Source organism: Littorina saxatilis, linkage group LG3 (genome assembly GCF_037325665.1).
Source record: "Littorina saxatilis isolate snail1 linkage group LG3, US_GU_Lsax_2.0, whole genome shotgun sequence".
Lineage (NCBI taxonomy): Eukaryota > Metazoa > Mollusca > Gastropoda > Littorinimorpha > Littorinidae > Littorina > Littorina saxatilis.
In genome coordinates this window covers 63,716,632-63,729,731 of record NC_090247.1, presented here as the reverse complement: position 1 = coordinate 63,729,731, position 13,100 = coordinate 63,716,632, and the positions used below count along the sequence as shown (strand labels likewise).

Here is a 13,100-nt window from a genome sequence, read left to right as displayed (position 1 = left end):
ATTCACTTCTAGTCAACGCCGGCCCACATCGTACTTTTGATAACTGAAGTGTTTGCTGAGATCGAATGCTTGGGCTATATAGAGATGACTTTCAAAACAACACGGCAAAAGCTCTTTCAATGCCTAGTCCGGTGACAACAGGCCAGCTCACTATTTCACATCTGCCTAGGAGCATCGTTTAGACCCTTTTATTCCCACGTACCCAATCATAAGATGCCCACAGATCTGTCCAGACATTTACAAGGGATAATTATTTTTCTTTCGCATGGATATATATGTAAAATCAACATTCTGACTGCGCCCTTTACAGAGTTGGAAACTATGATCAGTGTAGTAGTTGAGGGGTGTTCTAATCCCACGTAAAAGCCTGCATGGTCAGACTTGATCTGAGATAGTTAGCCGGTATCGTTCACACACAATTTTGTTGTTTGCAAGAAAGTGAAAAGATACTCCCATCCTCCCGCGGGTTAGGGGGAAGAATTTACCCGATGCTCCCCAGCATGTCGTAAGAGGCGACTAACGGATTCTGTTTCTGTTTTTACCCTTGTTAAGTGTTTCTGGTATAGAATATAGTCAATTTTTGTAAAGATTTTAGTCAAGCAGTATGTAAGAAATGTTAAGTCCTTTGTACTGAAAACTTGCATTCTCCCAGTAAGGTAATACATTGTACTACGTTGCAAGCCCCTGGAGAAAATTTTTGATTAGTGCTTTTGTGACAAGTGGCTCTATCCCATCTCCCCCCTTTCCCCGTCGCGATATAACCTTCGTGGTTGTGGTTAAAAACGACGTTAAACACCAAATAAAGAAAGAAAGACTCCCATCCTATGCATGGAAACGCCTGGACAGACTTGATCTGAGATAGTTAGCCGGGTCGTTTACACCGATTTGTTGTTTGTGTGAAAGTGGAAAGATGTTTTCATCCGATGTAAACAAGTCAAAGTCAAGTTCAAGTCAAGTTTTTATTGTTCATTACCCAGGGGCATTATAAACAATATTCGCAAATTCAAAAATGCACAAAGTACCAAGTGATCCAAAAAAACAAAAACAAAACGAAAACAAAAAGAAAAGTAGAAGATAAGAAAAGAAAAAATGAAAAAAATATTTGGAAAACAAAAGTACACAAACAGTGAACACAAAATATTATAGTACAGAAAATGCAAACACACACACACACATTGATTCCTGGCAATGGGGGACACAAAACGAAAATACGGTTAACAAATCCCAGCACTATGAAAAATTGCTACTAATTAATTTTATAAATTCCAAGAGTTTCGTCAACAATTTCTTATTTCTTGATACAAACAGTTTTTTGTATTTAAGTGAATTTGGGTTTTTCCAGTAGAATGGTGGAATAAGTTCTGCTCTTTTTTCATTGAAAAAGTCACAAACAAACAAATAATGATACTCATCTCCTATATCTTCTGATGTACAATTTCTGCAAATGCGATTCGCTCTAGGTATATTAAGGTATCTTTCTTTCTGTACTGGCAGGTTGTTATTTGTAGTTCTAAATTTCATGAGTGTAACGACATTTTGGAACGACAAGGATTTAATGTAGTCTTCACACACAAAACTATCTTTAAACATTCTATAATTACAAAAAAATGTCTTTTGTATCCATTTCTGAGAACCAATTGTGAATATACTGGTCATATAAACACCGCTTTACTTTTTCTTTAAACCAAGTAGATGTATATTGAGAAACAAATTCTTGTTGTATCCAAAACCCAGAAAGACCTATATCACTTAACGTTTTTTCTATGCATGACAGATAGTCAGAAGTAAACATCTTTTGCGAATATAGTCTATAGGTAAATCTGTAAGCAACACTTGAAAATTTATTTTTGTTAACTGGGTCAATTAGTTTATACCAATAACAGAGCATTCTACATTTCATATTGACATCTAAACAAACTAGACAGATATGAGGGTGATTTGATATGATCGGGTACATGGGAAGAAAGGGGTTTTCAGTTTAAACCATGTTCTTTGTCGCCGCAAAATGAAATTCCGAGATAGAGAGCATCTTTTTTCTTGAGCCAACAGCCTATTGAGAAAAATCACAGAGGCACATGACTGAATATTCTAGCTAGCGGCCTTTCATTGCCCCGAGTTACATTATTATTATTCATTATTATTATTCTGCGTTCGTGGGCTGAAACTCCCACGTACACTCGTGTTTTTTGCACGAGTGGAATTTTACGTGTATGACCGTTTTTTTACCCCGCCATTTAGGCAGCCATACGCCGTTTTTGGAGGAAGCATGCTGGGTATTTTTGCGTTTCTATAACCCACCGAACTCTGACATGGATTACAGGATCTTTTTCGTGCGCACTGTACACACGGGGGTGTTCGGACACCGAGGAGAGTCTGCACACAAAGTTGACTCTGAGAAATAAATCTCTCGCCGAACGTGGGGACGAACTCACGCTGACAGCGGCCAACTGGATACAAATCCAGCACGCTACCGACTGAGTTACATCCCCGCCCTGTGTTACATTATAACATCGTATGTGCAAAAAGGAATAAATGAATAACTTGGTAATACGTACAGTAGGGTGGGGTTGGGGGAGGGTATGGCAAGCCGTTCGGGTCAGCAGTTAAAGTTGACTTTACTTCAATTAAAGTGAACTTTAACTATTACGGTGCGTGTACTAAAAAGACTAAAAATCCGATTCGATGTCTAAGTTGAACAATCAAACTAATTAAAACATACACCTTATTATTAAAAGATAACCCTAATCGCCAAACGTCTCTCAAACATCATCATGATCGTATTTCGATACATTGACGAGAAAATGTTGCCCCATGATGGCATGTCGAAGAAGACGGCCACGGAGTAGGCTTGTATTGTTCGAGTTAACATATTACACCATATCCTCAGCGGATTACCAATACATGTCCCAATATAGAGCAACTGGTCTGAGAGGACGTAAAACTTCAATGGTCAAGTCGAAGCTATCTTAATTTACAATGCTTTTTTCGTGAGCCAAGCTTATCGAGATAAATCAAAGTGGCACATGATCATGAATAGCTTAAAATAGATTGAGATAAATCATAATGCACATTATTAGAATTGATAATGGACTTCAGTGTATGTGTGCGTGTTTATGTATGTGTGCGCGCGCGCGTGTGTGTGTGCCGGTGTGTTTGTGTGTGTGTGTGTGTGTGTGTGTGTGTGTGTGTGTGTGTGTGCCGGTGTGTGTGTGTGTGTGTGTGTGTGTGTGTGTGTGCCGGTCAAGTGTGTGTGTGTGTCTGTGTGGGTGTGTATGTGCCGGTGTGTGTGTGTGTGTGTGTGTGCGTGTGCCTTGCCTTGCCTTGCTTTGCCTTGCTTTGTCTTGTCTTGTCTTGTCTTGTCTTGTTCTTGTCTTGTCTTGAATTGTATTGAATTTTAACTGCCATAGTCAGTGCAAATCTGAGTTATGGCTGAGGCGCTGCCGGAAAAAAGTATCTGGATAACTCGTACGAGACTAGAAAACACATAAACAAAGCTTCGGTCCGGAGTTAGATTTCCGAAACAATTCTTAATGACATTTTCCATAGGATGTTGTGTGCGTCGTGTGCGGCGCTCGAACATAATGTCCGGAACTTCAAAGTCGCACATAAATATTCAATATTCATCTCGATCTGTCACTGCCATTGTTTAAGCTAGGATTCCATCCTTACGGCTGCGGTGCGGCTCCGGCGACAGCAATTTGAAAAACATTGATGAAAGAAGGGATGACCCCATTCACACGGGTGCGGTACGGCGACGGCGACGGCGACGGCCCGGCGTGCGTGCGTTTTTTCCAAGAAAGCTCCATGTAGCTTTCTGGACTGCCGTCGCCGGACGCCGTCGCCGCACCGCAGCCGTAAGAATGGAATCCTAGCTTTACCCTCGGTTGTACAATGGAACCCCCTTTTAAGACCCCATATTTGAGAGTTCCTCCTTTTAAACCCTCCTTTCTCAAATGTTCTGTTCATAATCTCTGTAAATTTACCTCCATTTTAAGACTCCCTCCCTTTTAAGCCCCGAATGTCTCATATTTTTGAAGGTCGTAAAAGGGGGGTTCCACCGTATCGCAGGTGAATGACTAGATAATGAACGTAAACGACGAAGCATGTGATAATTACGTCAGTCAAGTTCGACTCGGGTTATACAGGTGTGTCACGGCTGATCCCAAACAATGTGTCGCACTGCACTGACTGACACACTGGCCCCAATTTAGCAGTCTACATTACTGATAACACCCCCCTGAAAACAATGCGACACAGCCTCGGCCAAGCCCTTTTGTCATCTCACACAGGATGTGAACTTTATAACCTGCGCAGACGCACGCCCGGACATGGTGATAACGAAGCTTATATTACCCCACTCGCTAATTTAAATATTTCTGCCACTCAGTTCATGCACATCAATCCAGCACTCGCCGGAATAGTTCGACCCCGAGAGAGTTCATTTGAAGATTAATTGAACCACGTTTCTGAGCCTGTTCTGTGACAAATTTAAACACAAATTTAACGATGGCACCATCCAGAAAGCTTTCTCTGACTTCTGCAGTGTGGATATGTTTTTGCATTGGGGGCGTGGCGTTTTCGTTCATTTCAGGTAAGGAAATACACAAGTTTCTTTTGTGTTATAAACCTCACGTTTGATTTGACCAAGTGTCAACTAATTTGCTTATGACTTTCTGTTATTCTATTTCAATTATTCAGCTTTATTTTTTTAACAATCTAAATCGTTAAAAAAAAAAAGAGGATATATATGAGGGAAAAACAATTTTTCAGTGTTTTTTTCTGTCTATATTGTATTTGCTTTTGTTTTTTAAATATTTTTAAAAAAAAAATTTTTATTCTATCAGCAAAACTATATTAGAGAAACGTTTGTTATGACACACGCAAGGCCGGTTACAAATGTTACAGTTCAAGCAAATTTGACAGATTCAGGCAGATACAGACAACGAAGATTTATATACAAGTATTCGACATGAAAAAAAACCATCATGTAGTTATGGAGACCTTCTTTCCCGTGTAACTTAAAATGTATCAGAGGCCGTTCTCCATCCTTAACTTACGGAAAGGTCACCCTTTCAATGGGACACATACCAAAAATCAACAGCCTACCGTCTGTCTGTTATGTCCTAATGTTGTATATCTTGTATACTTGCCATTTACTTATTTATTTATTATAAATGTGGATGGATGAATGATGATACGTACATTGTAGACGGATGCATGTTACTGATTATAAGCCCCACAATGATTCTACTCAAGGAAAAAACAAAAACCAATGGAAAACAAGTCGCGTAAGGCGAAAATACAACATTTAGTCAAGTAGCTGTCGAACTCACAGAATGAAACTGAACGCAATGCAACGCAGCAAGACCGTATACTCGTAGCATCGTCAGTCCACCGCGCACGGCAAAGGCAGTGAAATTGACTTGCGCTGAGAAGGATAGCACGCTTTTCTGTACCTTTCTTTGTTTTAACTTTCTGAGCGTGTTTTTAATCCAAACATATCATATCTATATGTTTTTGGAATCAGGAACCGACAAGGAATAAGATGAAAGTGTTTTTAAATTGATTTCAAAAATTTAATTTTGATAATAATTTTTATATATTTAATTTTCAGAGCTTGTTTTTAATCCGAATATAACATATTTATATGTTTTTGGAATCAGCAAATGATGGAGAATAAGATGAACGTAAATTTGGATCGTTTTAGAAAAAAATAATTTTGTTTACAATTTTCAGATTTTTAATGACCAAAGTCATTAATTAATTTTTAAGCCACCAAGCTGAAATGCAATACCGAAGTCCGGGCTTCGTCGAAGACTACTTGACCAAAATTTCAACCAATTTGGTTGAAAAATGAGAGCGTGACAGTGCCGCCTCAACTTTCATGAAAAGCCGGATATGACGTCATCAAAGACATTTATCAAAAAAAGGAAAAAAACGTTCGGGGATATCATACCCAGGAACTCTCATGTCAAATTTCATAAAGATCGGTCCAGTAGTTTGGTCTGAATCGCTCTACACGCACTCACACACACCACGACCCTCGTTTCGATTCCCCCTCGATGTTAAAACATTTAGTCAAAACTTGACTAAAATTTAATGTAAAAAATGGAGAAAAAAAAAGAAAAAAATCAACAGTCTATGCGCTTTCTGTGCAAATTTGAAGTGGGATTTTTGTATGAAAAAATGTCTCAAAAGCCACGAGTGAGTTTCATAAGAAATAAACTCATCAAACAAATTCCAACTCTGCACATGACGCAATCAGAATGTTGAGGTTTGGAATGTGACGGGCCAAGTGGAGGGATGGTCTTATCCCATGTAAAAGCCTGAGCATGGTTGAGATGGTGAGTTGATCGGATTATTTTGGTCTATATTTTTGGTCTATATCTTCACAGGAACCCCCCGCGGGTTAGGGGGAAGAATTTACCCGATGCTCCCCAGCATGTCGTAAGAGGTGACTAACGGATTCTGTTTCTCCTTTTACCCTTGTTAAGTGTTTCTTGTATAGAATATAGTCAATGTTTGTAAAGATTTTAGTCAAGCAGTATGTAAGAAATGTTAAGTCCTTTGTACTGGAAACTTGCATTCTCCCAGTAAGGTAATATATTGTACTACGCGGTTGCAAGCCCCTGGAGCAATTTTTTGATTAGTGCTTTTGTGAACAAGAAACAATTAACAAGTGGCTCTATCCCATCTCCCCCCTTTCCCCGTCGCGATATAACCTTCGTGGTTGAAAACGACGTTAAACACCAAACTGATAAAGAAAGAAAGAAATCTTCACAGGAAGGATTCTTGAACTGTTCAGTCGCATGATTGTTTTATCAGTTCGTTAACTTGTGACGTACGTACCTTGTCCTTTTGTGTAGGTCACTATTGTTTTAGATTAACGTTATCGATACCATGTGTACGCAAACGATTGCGTTTTATCAGGCTATTATTTCAAGGATTGGCAAGCATATCGCACTAAAATATCAAATTAGATTTTCTTCTCATAAAGCATCCATAGTTGCTTGGGGAACAATGCATAAAAAGTCAATAATAACTATACAAATGCAACAGGACACACACTCTAAAAACAATGCATCACAGTTGAATGGCTCGATTGTATAAGCCAACACTCACTCGCACACGCTTTCAACCACAAATGTGCTTCATTTGCAGGAAAAATACACGGTTCTCTCCGAGTATCGTCACTGATAAGTCTTCTTCTTGAATTTAGGACTGTCACATACCAACAATGAAAAGTCTGGGTTCTCTCTGTGCATAGAGATAAAAAAAAAAAAAAAATATGAGTCATTTTCGCTAGAGCCACAGCCGAATTTTTGAGAAACTAATTCATCAAACCATTCCGACCCACCACAACAATCAGTCATGCAGGGTGTTGAGTTTGTGTATGTGGCCAATGGAAGGGATTGTCTTATCGTATGGAAAACTCTGGCCAGATTTGAGATGCCGCTGAGCCGAACTCGGGAAGACATACCGGTTTACCTTTAATTGTGCACTCTTAGAATAACACCCCCCGCGGGTTAGGGGGAAGAATTTATCCGATGCTCCCCAGCATATCGTAAGAGGCGACTAACGGATTATGTTTCTCCTTTTACCCTTGTTAAGTGTTTCTTGTATAGAATATAGTCAATTTTTGTACAGATTTTAGTCAAGCAGTATGTAAGAAATGTTAAGTCCTTTGTATTGGAAACTTGCATTCTCCCAGTAACTTGAGTAAGGTCATATATTGTACTACGTTGCAAGCCCCTGGAGCAATTTTTTGATAAGTGCTTTTGTGAACAAGAAACAATTGACAAGTGGCTCTATCCCATCTCCCCCCTTTCCCCGTCGCGATATAACCTTCGTGGTTGAAAACGACGTTAAACACCAAATAAAGAAAGAACAAGTCGCGTAAGGCGAAATTACTACATTTAGTTAAGCTGTGGAACTCACAGAATGAAACTGAACGTAGTCCGCCGCTAGTGCAAAAGGCAGTGAAAGTGACGAGCCTGTTTGGCGCGGCAGCGGTTGCGCTGTGCTTCATAGCACGCTTTACTGTACCTCTCTTCGTTTTAACTTTCTGAGCGTGTTTTTAATCCAAACATATCATATCTATATGTTTTTGGAATCAGGAACCGACAAGGAATAAGATGAAATAGTTTTTGAAACGATTTCGGAAATTTAATTTTAATCATAATTTTTATATTTTTAATTTTCAGAGCTTGTTTTTAATCCAAATATAACATATTTATATGTTTTTGGAATCAGAAAATGATGAAGAATAAGATGAACGTAAATTTGGATCGTTTTATAAAAACTTTTTTATTTTTTTTAAAATTTTCAGATTTTTAATGGCAAAGTCATTAATTAATTTTTAAGCCACCAAACTGAAATGCAATACCGAAGTCCGGCCTTCGTCGAAAATTGCTTGGCCAAATTGTCAATCAATTTGATTGAAAATTGAGGGTGTGACAGTGCCGCCTCAACTTTTACAAAAAGCCGGATATATAACGTCATAAAAGACATTTATCGAAAAAAAGAAAACAATGTCCGCCGGGATATCATTCCCAGGAACTCTCATGTCAAATTTCATAAAGATCGGTCCCGTAGTTTGGTCTGAATCGCTCTACACACACACACATACATACACACACACTAACACACACACACACACACACACATATAGACACACATACACACACACACACACACACACACACATACACCACGACCCTCGTCTTGATTCCCCATCTATGTTAAAACATTTAGTCAAAACTTGACTAAATGTAAAAAGAAAGAATAACAGGGGTCATAAGCTGTTCCCATTACATTACATTAAACATTCAGTTTTAAGTTGGCAGTTGTGAGCCTGAGGACAGCCCCCATAAGGCCTTTAGCTGCATGCATGTGACCGCAGAGTAGGCCCTCTGAGTGGTAGGCCTAGAGTACATGATAACCTGCGGGGTACAAGTGATAGTCGTTTGCCTCAGCTGATCAGCAGCGTGTTTTACTTAACCGTTTCGAACAGACCAAACTATTTTATAAAGCATGGTAACAAACCGAGAGAGCAATTTCAGGATTATCGCCCCGATGGTTCTGATAAACATATTTTAGACGCAGTAGTCTTCTGAATTGTAAAACTAACACCAATGAGTCGTTTACATTTGTAGTTTCACGAGAACAAACGCCTATAACTCTGACTTTACAGCGCAAGAACTATAATAATTACGAGGACGAACATAAAACTCCATTCAGGACGCAATCTCATCATAATTATGGCAATGGTAAAGTCCAAAATAAACACCGTTGTTCTCATGGCCACCATCATGTCCACCATTAGGCATTACATAACCAGATTACAGACCTACCCAGGCACCCCCCGCGGGTTAGGGGGAGTCCCATATTGGTTGGGACGAGAAAGAATTTACCCGATGCTACCCAGCATGTCGTAAGAGACGACTAACGGTTCTGTTTCTCCTTTTACCCTTGTTAAGTGTTTCTTGTATAGAATATAGTCAATGTTTGTAAAGATTTTAGTCAAGCAGTATGTAAGAAATGTTAAGTCCTTTGTACTGGAAACTTGCATTCTCCCAGTAAGGTCATATATTGTACTACGTTGCAAGCCCCTGGAGCAATTTTTTGATTAGTGCTTTTGTGAACAAGAAACAATTAACAAGTGGCTCTATCCCATCTCCCCCCCTTTCCCCTATCCCATCTCCCCCCTTTCCCCGTCGCGATATAACCTTGAATGGTTGAAAACGACGTTAAACACCAAATAAAGAAAGAAAGAAACCTACCCTGGCTGACGCATGGAGTAGGAGATCCCAAAACAGTTAGACTGCCAACGTTCCACAATTCACAATCAAAGAAACAAAAGTTATTGGAACGTTTAATTCATGACAAAATAAAACGTTACAGTCACTTTTCTTTTTCATGTTCGACCCTTGCGACTTCCTTGCGAGTTTGTTGGGAAAGCCTTTTCAGATAAGTGAATGATATGTATCATACGTGTTTGTCGTTTTTGTCCACTTAAAAGACCGCTGGGTCGAAGTACAGTGACTGTAACGTTTTGTTTTGTCATAATAAAAACGTTTCAATAATATACCATTCTTGTTTTTGTTATTCGTATGTAGTAAGAATAATTTATCCTCTTACGTGAACACATGCCAAATTGCAAGAAATGAATGCTTTTTGTGAGGCATGGGATTTTTTTATGCATTAATTTATCATGATTGACATAGAGGAAGGGCCTCTAATATGGACCACTTTTTGTTTATTGCTGATAACTAGCTTGTTTTCTTGCGAAGAAGTTTCATTTTGTAGTTGGTAGTCCTTCTCTCTTAGTTTAACCGTTAGGCCTAATTAGAGTAAAATAGCTTTGATAGACCTTCAGCAAAAATTAAATACATAAAAAATCACAAATGGTCCATATTAGGAGCCTGGGCGCCCAATATGGATCGGGACCAGTGAAGCGGCCTTCACGAATCACTGTAAAAAGCCCCCTATAATTCAAAATAACATGATACAACTTAGTGTGCAAGTCAGACTAATTCAAATATGCTTTAGATTTAGCTGTTTCGGGTTGATGAGAGCATTATTTGAAGCACACCAGGAAACTGAAGGAGCTTATCAAAAACAGAGTGAAAATAAGTGAAATTATCAACTTCCACACACAAAAAAGACTATTTGTTGTTATTTTTTGAAATCTCGATGGCTAGTTATATGTTATTTTCAGCAAGCTTCTTAATGAATTAATTAAAATTGCCTTTAGTTTTTATTTTCTTCGATTTGTTGAAGGTGGTCCATATTAGGGGACTCACACGTTTACCAGTTTTGTGTTACGAAAGCTTTGGCTGTGGACAGAAACGAGTCCGTTTTAGGCGGCGAATTTAGAGTGAACACTGCCAAAAGTGAAAAAAAGCGAAAAAGCCTAACGGTTTTGAGGTTTGTGTTTCTGCATTTGTTTTGACATGTGCAACTTATCCAGAGAGGGTGAATAAAGCGAATGAAATTATTTTGAGCGCTCTAGCGCCGTTAGTTTGTCAGAACAGGAGGTGATCCAGATTAGGAGCCGGTCCGCATATTAGGAGCCTTTTCCCTACACTCAAAACGTTCCGTTCTCAATAGTTTGCCTGGGCTGATATTAGATAGGGAGGAGTAGACTGTTGTCTGTTTACCGTATAAAATGCACGACTGACTTACACACGAACTGTTATCAAACCGATATGCTATTGGGGACCAATGCAAGTTTTTTCCTTTCTCGTGTGATCTTGCCGCGAGGTGGCGCCAGTTACCAGCCGAAAGAAAGAAGGGGCATAACCTCACCAGAACCGACCATTGTCTGTTTACCGTATAAAATGCACGACTTACACACGATCTGTTACCAAATCCATATGCTATTTGGGACCAATGCAAGGTTTTTTTCCTTTCTCGTGTGATCTTGCCGCGAGGTGGCGCCAGTTACCAGCCGAAAGAAAGAAGGGGCATAACCTCACCAGAACCGACCATTGTCTGTTTACCGTATAAAATGCACGACTTACACACGATCTGTTACCAAATCCATATGCTATTTGGGACCAATGCAAGGTTTTTTTCCTTTCTCGTGTGATCTTGCCGCGAGGTGGCGCCAGTTACCAGATGAAAGAAAGAGGGGGCATAACCTAACCAGAACCGGCCATTAGTATGACGACTAAGATCTTCAATTAGGGGCCATGTACATTCACGTGCACAGACGTGTACCTTTCTGGGGGTACTGAAAACAGAATAAGCCAAGATATGAAAGCACTAGAGCACAAGCAGAGGACAGACATATCATGAAGAAACAGCTTGATATATACTCCCCCCCCCCCCCCCCCCGTGTCCCTATGCAACACTACCTCCGATGATGGGTCTTGAACAAAACAAAAAAACATATACAAGCAAACAAATAAATAAACAAACAAAGTAACAAACAAACAAACAAATGATTGTCAACTGGTGAGACTTGAGTGGGAACGATATGAAATGAGAGCAAGGCCTACATTTTGGTATTTTAGAAGGTTGTCCTGCTTTTATGTATGACGTGCACCACTGTAAAATTCTGACAAAGAAAACGTTGTTGTTTCTGTTGGCAGCGCAGGGGAACAACGAGACAACTACCGAAGCCGCTGGTGCTACCACCACTACGGGCCTACCCAGCACAGTCAACGCCAGTGACACGACATTTAACGGCACCACCCAAGAGGTGAACGCCACCACGACCACAGAGCCAACGACCGGAAACGACACCACACCTTTTTCCAATGAGACCACCGCCACCACGGAACTACCCACAACTCAAAACACCACCTTCAACCCAAACGCAACCACCCAAGAGCCCGGTAACGGTACTACGGAAGTCACGTCACCAATCGTCACGTCACCAATCGTGACGTCACCCAGCAAAACCACGACAGCGTCTCCAAGCGATGACGACCGGAAATTCGACGTGGCGTCGTTCTTCGGAGGCGCAGCAACAGCCGTGGCCTTCGTGATCCTCATATTCATAGCGGTCAAGTGCTACACTCACAGCAAAAAGACTCGCTACCATGCCATGTAAATGTGGATCACAAGCCGCGGCTATAGAAAGACTCAACTACAAACAGACCTCTTGGAGGTTTTCCGCCACCCCCCCCCCCCCCCCCCCCGCCCCTCCCGACTCACCTCCCTTCCAACTTCCGGAAACCCCCCCCCCCACACACACACACATACAAACTACTCCCCCCCCAAAAAAAAACCCCACCCACCCAACAACAAACAAACCCAACAACACACACACAAAATTTAAAAAAACCCACATACAACGCCTGCCGCAATTTACTGTTTTAAAATAAATTATTGGGTAAAGTCGACTTCGCGAAGTCCACTTCACGAACCTCGCTGAACGAAGCTTAGGTGCAGAATGTTTCGTGAAGTCAACTTCTGGCTTAATTAAGGAGGGCCTTTAGCCTTGTCTTTTGTGAAATGCTGGTGATTGAATGAATGTTGCTGCTCACATTGAGCTAACATTGAGAGACTGCGTGTGCACACACACAAACAGAAGAAAAATGAAGAAAAAAACAAGGAGAAAGTTGCACCTGTAGTTTGTTTCGATGCTT

General features: G+C 40.3%; 1 protein-coding gene across 1 annotated transcript; it reads left to right on the top strand.

The window, feature by feature from the left end:
- Nucleotides 1-4,328: 4,328 nt before the first annotated feature.
- LOC138961015 (integumentary mucin C.1-like) lies at nt 4,329-12,642 on the top strand. Its single transcript, XM_070332622.1, has 2 exons — nt 4,329-4,591; nt 12,099-12,642. The coding sequence occupies exons 1-2, from the start codon at nt 4,507-4,509 to the stop codon at nt 12,560-12,562; spliced, it is 549 nt and encodes a 182-aa protein (XP_070188723.1). The 5' UTR covers nt 4,329-4,506; the 3' UTR covers nt 12,563-12,642.
- The last annotated feature ends 458 nt before the right edge of the window (nt 12,643-13,100 follow it).

Excerpts from the sequence above, each read along its gene's own strand:
- LOC138961015 (XM_070332622.1), top strand. The coding sequence starts at position 4,507 with ATGGCACCATCCAGAAAGCTTTCTCTGACTTCTGCAGTGTGGATATGT. Across the intron at positions 4,592-12,098 it reads GGCGTTTTCGTTCATTTCAG|CGCAGGGGAACAACGAGACA; the intron begins GTAAGGAAATAC and ends TTCTGTTGGCAG.